General features: G+C 34.6%; 1 protein-coding gene across 2 annotated transcripts; it reads left to right on the top strand.

The window, feature by feature from the left end:
- Positions 1-40: 40 nt before the first annotated feature.
- On the top strand, positions 41-8,478 carry wash1 (WAS protein family homolog 1). Of its 2 annotated transcripts, none has more exons than XM_059565321.1 (11): positions 41-246; positions 1,727-1,867; positions 3,889-4,000; positions 4,325-4,471; positions 5,345-5,481; positions 5,585-5,720; positions 5,814-6,015; positions 6,462-6,632; positions 6,844-7,002; positions 8,105-8,173; positions 8,256-8,478. In XM_059565321.1, the coding sequence occupies exons 1-11, from the start codon at positions 41-43 to the stop codon at positions 8,402-8,404; spliced, it is 1,629 nt and encodes a 542-aa protein (XP_059421304.1). In that variant the 3' UTR covers positions 8,405-8,478. The 2 variants fall into 2 exon arrangements, with proteins under 2 accessions (XP_059421304.1, XP_059421305.1); XM_059565322.1 differs by lacking the exon at positions 41-246 and adding an exon at positions 966-1,073.
- Positions 8,479-8,909: the final 431 nt, after the last annotated feature.

Here is an 8,909-nt window from a genome sequence, read left to right as displayed (position 1 = left end):
GAGTCAGGATCCCTGACCAGTTGCACGGGTTGATATTTAAATGGCTGTAGAGAGAGAGAGAGAGAGAGACAGAGACAGAAAGAGCGAGAGACCTCCGCCTCCGCCTCCGCCTCCGCCTCCACCTCCACCTCTGTGCCCAGAGCGCGCACGAAGGGATGCGCGGAGTGGTGCTGATGCGAGGATGTCTAAACACTGGATTGAAGGGGGCGGGGCCGCGTTCGCGAGTGACGTTAATAACAGAGTTTGGTTAGTTTATCTGTCTTTTTTAGATTTGTTGTTATTAATCAATCATTATTTACAAACTGTATCTTTTATTTTTACCTCGACGTGGATCCGTTTGTATGCCTTTCAACGCTCAATAAAAAATAACATTCCCACACATGAAGCATGTTTAGTGTCTTATTATATTGCTACAAATTTAGATTTCTGTTGCTTAGTTACCAAATTAATGTTCTTTTCCACCTTATTTTCAGAGTTTATTATTAGTATGACTATTTCGCCACAGCGTCAATAATAACAATAATAATAATAGAGAAAACGAGGCAAAAATCATAAAGTTAATGATGGGAATGGTTCACTACTAACAAATCTGATCAAAACGCTTTCGTATATAGCCTACATGGATTATACAAAGACAAATTACTTATGAAAGCTGGATATTCTTGCGACCTAAACAAATGTATATCATGATAAGTGATATAAGAACAACAACTACTACAACAACAGTTATAACAATAATACAAATTAAATAATAATAACAAAATTATTAAACAAATGCTCAAAAGTGTCTTAATGTCTCAATCACGAGTTATTTTAGCATTTTGATATACATTAAACATTTTATTAATATTAATCATTTATTATTCATATGAATGTATATTTAAATAATTCATTTACTATTACTAAACATTTATGTTGTATTTTTTTTTTTAATTAATTAAAAAAAATTTTTTACTGTTGTTGCGCGCCGACGTTAGGCGTCACGTGATCTGAGAGTGCGGAAGTTTTGATCCTGAAAGTCTGAGCGCCTTCGAGCATATAAACGTTTGTGCTTTTGACATATAAATGGTCAGGTAAAATGTTTCCTTTCTGTTTTCATTGCGATATTTCATAGATATATTAATAATAATCCATTTGAGCTTCTGGCCGCTGTGTTTTCTTCATCGGAGATAGAAGGAGGAACTCGTCGTGTAGACTAACGTTATATCAAATCAAAATCAGTGTCTTAATCAGCTAGTTTGTTTCAGATAACTGTCATATTATTATTATACTCTCTTATTAAAGGGTTTGCATTGCGACACACAGCACAACAGTGTTAATTCAGCTTTATCCGAATCCGTGTGCGAGTCATCATCATGTGACTGTCATTCGGTTAAGCCTCTGTTTAGGTTTAAACACCTCTGTTTAAACACTTTAGTGTTTCATGTTTCTGTATTAGATTAGAGTCTCTAGATTGGATCTACAGTAGATAATTGACCCAAGTATACCGTAGATACCTTGACCCTAGATACTTGAGCCAAAGGTTACGAAATGTTCATTTTCATACAGTGTTCAATGCATTATCAACAGTATGTGTGTTGACAACTTCAGTATGCAGAGTATTTGAGTGTTATATTATGAGTTTATCTATTACCTTGGCAAATGCTAACACTAGATAATTGAAAATGACTTAATTTACTTAGGCTGATTGAATGATTCTTTGGTTTGTGTTGGTGTATGTGTGTAGGATGATTCAGAAACGTTACCTGGAGGGACAGGTGTACTCTGTCCCCCTCATCCAGCCGGATCTGAGGAGAGAAGAGGCAGTGCATCAGATCACTGATGCGTTACAGTACCTGGAGATGATATCAACAGACATCTTTTCTAGGTAAACACACACTTATACACACTTATTCTAAGTTCTTTGTTTAAGCTTCTTTACCAAACAAATATTCACTATAAAAAAAAAAGATATTATTTAATATTTAATAATAAAAAATGTAAAAAAAAAAATTATTAAAAATCGTTTGACTTTGTTTATTTAACGTTTAATAATTGTTTGAGTATATATACACTACTGCTTTTTAAATAATTTATTATATATATATCTATCTGTATATATATATATATATATATATATATATATATTATAAAATAATTAAAAAAAATTATTTCATGTTTAATAATTGTTGGAGTATTATACACTACTGCTTTTTTTAAAAGAAATAAAAAATTTAAGGCAGCAAAGATGCATTAGATTGATCAAACCAATAATTCTATAATAATATATTTAATATAATAATATTTATTTAATATAATAATATTACTGTTTTTACTGTATTTTTGATCAAATAAATGCAGCCTTGATGAGCATAAAGTACTATCAATTTACAAAATTTCATTGAATAACACATAGCAAATATTTTCTGCGTGCAAGGCATAAAAACACATGTACATGATCAACAAACATAAGATGCAGTCACAAGGTGTGTATAAGGTAAGTGACAGCTCTGTCCACTGGCCCGAAAGCCCTGGGCCTTCCTTATTGTTGCGCCTGGCTTCTGAAGGAGAGAGCATGTTTAGACCATGTCAAAATAACAAAGGAGAGAAACACAATAAAAGGTGTGTGTTTTCCATGAGATGCAGTTGTGAGGGAGTGAGTGCTCAAAATTGCTAATTCCAGCTGAACAGGCTGGAAAACCATCCACAGTGTTACCATGACAACATGGCACGTAGGGGTCCAGGGAACATATTTGAGTGTGTGTGTGGTGAAGCAGTGCGTTTCTAGGTCAGCTCCATTAAGCCTCTCCTTCCCCCCCCTTCTCTTTTAGTCATTCTTCTGTCATTTTCCCCAGTTTCTAATAGATGGTCTTTTCAGACAGCGTGTAGTGCCATAGGCTACACTGACTCAGAAGTGATGATAGGACTGTACACATGCACGATTACGCTCTCATTCCCGCTGCATTTTGTTGATGTTTTCAGGCTGGCGTACTGTAGTTGCCTCCTGTAATCAAGGGATCTTTTTTCCTGTTTGTAATGTTTGTCCACAGAAACAGTGTAGAAGGGACAAACAAAGGAGATATGTGGCTGGTAAACACTGACTGGCTTACAATAGGTATAATAAAAAGACATTATAATATCCAGCCAAGCAAATGGCATTGACGTAGAGCCACCAAGGTTACAGTATACTTGCTGTTCAATCTGCTATTAATGTGCTGCAGTACACCATTGTTCAGCATGATGTTTGGAGGATGTTTTTGTAAGAAATCTCTTATGCTCACCAAGGTTGCATTTATTTTATATATATATAAAAAGAAAAATACGGTAAAAACTGTAAAATTGTGAAATATTATTACAATTTAAAATAACTATTTTCTATTTGAATATATTTTAAAATGTAATTTATTCCTGTGAAGTAAAGCTGAATTTGCAGCATCATTACTCCAGTCTTCAGTGTCACATGATCATAGTTTGTGGAAACCAGTATGCATTTTTCAGGATTCTTTAAATAGAAAAATTAAAAGAACAGTATTTATATGAAATAAAATCTTTTTTTATAAACAAAAAAAATGTATCCACTTATTCCTTATTGCTTATAGCAAATGAAACACAACATTTCTAAATTAAATTACTTAATGCAGTATTAACATAGACTTAATTTAGAAATGCCTGAAACGTAATGTGTTTAATTTTTTATTTTTTTGAAGATTAAATTGTCAATGTTGAGGATGTAAAAATTAGTCAAACATACTGCTTTAAACAGGATTCATTATGAAACGGTTTCAATCACCAACAAATTAGTTGAGAAAGGCCTGAATTTTTTACTGAATTACACTTTTGTGAAGTTCTGATCTAAATGTGTTCACCTGTATTCTGCTGCTATAGTTTGACTTGGTGTGGTTTTGACAGGGTGTCTCAGAGCGTGGAGAAGAACCGTGTACACCTTCAGTCTGTCACAGACCGGATCAAACTGGCTCAGGCCAGAGTCCAGAAGATCAAAGGAAGCAAGAAAGCCACAAAGGTGATGCAGATGATCCAGACACAGAGAATCTCACAGTCAGTCACACAGTGTAGAAGACAAACAATTTCTGCAACAAATATTTGGAGTTGTAGGGTGGGCATAAGCTAATGGTTAAAATGTCTGGGTCGTATTTTGACTAAAAAACAAACAAAAAACAACTGTATTATTGAGATTTGTACTGCTCTACTGTTTGAACTGCTGGAATTTTGTTCTTATAATAATTGTACTGTAAGTCACTTTGGATTAAAGCACCAACTAAATGACTAATTAATAATTATTGCACAGTACAGATCACGTGGTTATATGTCTGATGTGTTTGTGTAGGTGTTCTCCAGTGCCAAATACCCCGCTCCAGAAAAACTGCAGGATTATTCGTCTATCTTTACAGGTGCAGTAGATCCCACCTCCCAAAAGCGGCCTCGCTTTAAAGTTCAGAGCAAACTCCGCCCACTGGATGACAAGGCCCCACAGGTGAACAAATTTAGTCATCTGTCTTTCAGCTCCTTCTCCTCATCCTTTCTTTTCTGTTTACTTTTAAGTGTATATGGCTCATATTTTGTTAAAAAATTCATAATGAGAGAAAGTGAGAGAAAAAAAATCACACATAATGAGAGGAAGAAGAGAGCTCTTCCACTACAGATGCAGGATTCTCTGCTCTTTTTATTTTATTTGGCTTATTTAATTTTTTTATTTAACAACATTTCAAACATGAATTGAATTAATTTTTTTTTAAATATGTCTAATAATTTGTCTATTAAAAAGTGATTTATTTCCGTTTTATTTCCAAAAATCATGGTAATGTTACAATATCAACTCTATTACCAAGATTTTGTGGAAGACTGAAAGTGTCACTTACAAATAAAATGAAGGAAGAAATGTAGTTAAAATAATTACTACATTATTTTCTATTGAAAAAATAAAATATTTTAAATTATTTAAAACTGTTTTAAAAATGAAAATTTTAAAAATTTTAAATCAATTTTATAATAAATTTCTATCTTTTTAAAATGTTATTTAAAAATGTTTAATGTCACATCTTAAATTTCATTTTGATAAACCATTGGCAGGTTGCTTTTCATTGTTATGTTATATGCTTTACATATTTGCTTCATCCAAGTAAAAAAAAAAAAATGCCATTGGATTTTATCAGCCACACAAACACTTAACTATTATTAATTGTGGATATTTGTGAAACTATCAGCATCAAATTCTCTTTATAAGAAGTCCTTTGTAGTTTCATGACTTTAAACATTAGGCTTGTATTGTCAAATTACAGTTTAAAACTATCAGCACAAATTTATGTTACAAATATTTATTGAAATGACCCACAAATGTGTTTTATAGGAGAAGCTGATATATTTGCCAGTATGCGTCAACACTAAGAAGCGCTCTGAGGATGAGACAGAGGAGGGTTTGGGAAGTCTGCCGAGAAATGTCAACTCAGTCAGCTCCTTATTGCTGTTCAACACAACAGAGAACCTGTGAGTATACAAACTCCTACACATACTGACTGAATGCTGCACTGCCGTTGGAACCTTATTAATGCTCATATAATCATCGCTGTGTGTGTTTGTGTATTTTCAGCTATAAGAAATATGTGTTTCTTGACCCTCTGGCGGGCGCCGTGACTAAAACACACACCACGTTAGAGACGGAAAAGGAAGATAAACCATTTGATGCGCCATTGTCAATCACCAAGAGAGAGCAGCTAGAGAGACAGGTGAGCTGTTCAGTCACATCTATAATGAAGTGATACACTGAAAACAGGACGCAAGCTCAGCTGATTACGTGCTCTTATGTGCTTTCTTCTCAGACTGCAGAGAATTATTTCTATGTGCCTGACCTGGGGCAAGTGCCTGAGATCGATGTGCCATCTTACCTGCCTGACTTACCTGGCATCGCTGATGACCTCATGTACAGCGCTGACCTCGGCCCAGGGTTCGCACCATCTGTTCCTGCCAGCAACAGCATCCCTGAACTACCTTCCTTTGGCACAGAGCACGATGAATCTAGCGGTGGGATCATTATTTATTATTTTTTGAGAAATTAATTTATGATTAAGTAATTTTCGAGAATATATCGTAATGTAATTCAACTAAAATAAAATAAAAAAAATTTGTATAAAATTATATATAATTTTGAAAAATATAAAAATACATGTAATTACTAATGCTGTCAAATAATAATCGTGATTAATCGCATACAAAATAAGTTTTGTTTGCATAATATATGTGTTCTGTTTATATTTATTATGTATATATATAAATACACACACATATAGTATATATTTTGAAAATATTTACATGTTTATATTCATACAATTTATACTATAAATAAATATATTTAATATATAAACATAACATTTTTCTGAAATATAAACATGCTACTTTTATTTTGGATACGATTTAATCATGATTAATCGTTTGACTTTGTTATTATTTAAACGTTGGTTGTTTTTAAGACTCTCATTTTAGGCTTGAGGCTCCGCCCCTTCTGCCACCTCCTCCTCCACCGGAGCCAACTCAAGTATCAATCCCGCCCCCTGGAACTCCAGCTCCGCCCCCTCCGCCTCCTCCTCCACCTATCACAGCAGACAGCACTGATGCCACGACAAGTCAAGTCCCTCCCACAGGTAAAAGATTCATTTTCAGAATTATCGACAGTGTTTTTAGCGATTGTTAAGTGTTCAAAAATCTTTTGTCCATATACACTAACATTCAGCTGGTGGTAGCTAAGTCTCACCAAGGTTGCATTTATTGAGTCAAAAATACATTAAAAACAGTAATACTGTATAATAACCGTTATCTATTTTAACCACTGTCTTTTGTGTTCATGTGTATCAGGTATGGTGAAGGGCGCCCCTACTGAAGTGTCACAGCCGTCGGACGGCCGAGCCAGTCTGCTGGAGTCAATCCGAAACGCCGGCGGTATCGGCAAAGCAAACCTCCGCAATGTAAAAGAGCGCAAGATGGAGAAGAAGAAACAGAAGGAGCAAGTGCAAGGTCAGACACCAGCAGTGTTTACACTCTTCTGAAAGCATTCTGCCAAACAGGGTCAATTAGAGGGTGTTAACATTAGCCAAACTGTTATTAGGGTAAGAAACTTGTTAGTAGTGTTTGCTTATGGTAGCATTAAAAAAGCCAAGCTATATGTAGAGACCTTGGACCAGTAAGCAACATCAAAGTAACCACATAGCCATAGGTACACCCTGGCAACCATTCAGAATATATGTAAAACTGTTCATGCAGTTAGTTTGCAAGATGAACATCTTAAGTGTACAAGAGGATTCATTTTTAAAACAAGTGGAATTCATTGTGTTCCAGTATCGCTGATATAAGGACGAGCGCTGTGGTATTTGGAAAGGTCAAAAGAGAAATTAACTTTCATTAAATCTGCAGTTAAGCCTTTTTAAATCTGCTTGACATTTACTCTGAAATCGACTGGCTCTGGACTCACAAAGTCTCAGATATTTCAGATTCTTCATTGATTTATAACTGATGGATAAACTTTGTGGTCTTTTGAATTTGTCGACTCTGAGAGGTGATTTCTAATGATTAAGGACTTGGGTGAGATTAAGTGCCACACTTAAGATTTGAATCAATGCAATGTAATAATCTTTGCTACTTGATATTCTCCTGAAATATGCATGTATATGTTTGCTGCAGAAAACGACAAAGACCATTTTTTTCATGTTTATCAAAGAAGTCTCTTACGCTCATCAAGACTGCCTTTATTGATCCAAAATTTATATTATTACAATTATGTTCTATTAGAGCATATTTCAAAATGTGTTTTATTCCTGTGATGATAAAGCGGTATTTTCAGCATCATTACTCCAGTCTTCAGTGTCATGTGATCCTTCAGAAGTCAATCTAATATTCTGATTTGATGCTCAAGAAACATTTCTTTCATCAATTGTGCTGCTTAATATTTTTGTAGAAACTGTGATTACATTTCTTTCAGGATTAATTGATCATTAGAATTCTTTAGTAACATTGCACATTCACTTTTGATACATTTATTGCATCCTTGTAGGTTATCATTCATTAAAAACAAAATAGTAATTTTTCTTGTTGCATGACCTAACAGTTGTGTTTTTTCCAGTTGGGGCAGCGGTGAGCGGTGGAGACCTGATGTCTGACCTCTTCAATAAATTGGCCATGCGCAGGAAAGGTGCATTTGAAACCTTGGTTTTAGCATCAGTCTCCGTGTTTTCTTCCTACCTGATGCATTTTTCATTTGGAATATTTGACAGGGATCTCTGGCAAGGGCCCAGCGGGCGGAGACTCATCCGAAGCTCCTGCCAACTCCAATGGCGCGTTCGCCAGGATGTCAGATGTGATCCCGCCCCTTCCAGCACCACAGCAACCCACTGCAGACGATGAAGGTGATTGGGAGGCGTAACCATTGCGACTCAGAGTTGAGTACGAAACTCAAGATTGGAGAGTTGAAATCCTCATAGACGGGGTCTGGAGATATTGTCTCTCCAAGGAGAGCTGTGGAGTGTCGAGTGAGATATCTGCTCTCTTCATTTGTATCCTGAAGGTCAGTGAATTAACAAAAGTGCAAGAGGATGTGTTCTATATTTCATTAAAACCTTATAGTTTGAAAGATTATATTATTAAAGTCAACGTGACATCTAAATTGACACTATTTTCATTCTTCATTCATATTTTTGGTCATCTGTGATTGATTCATCAGTGCAAATTATTTCGAAATTTTGAAAATGTAATCTTTCAAGCAAATGTAATATTTTTATAATATTATATTATATATTATATAATAATACTACAATAATAGTATTATATTGTAAAATAAAAAACAAATATATAACAAGTATAATTTGTTTTACAGAACAATAAAACATTACATTATTAATAAATAATACTATTATTTCTGTCTTAAGTTC

The sequence above is a fragment of the Carassius carassius genome, chromosome 13, assembly GCF_963082965.1.
Source record: "Carassius carassius chromosome 13, fCarCar2.1, whole genome shotgun sequence".
NCBI lineage: Eukaryota > Metazoa > Chordata > Actinopteri > Cypriniformes > Cyprinidae > Carassius > Carassius carassius.
This window is presented reverse-complemented; position numbering and strand designations above follow the sequence as displayed.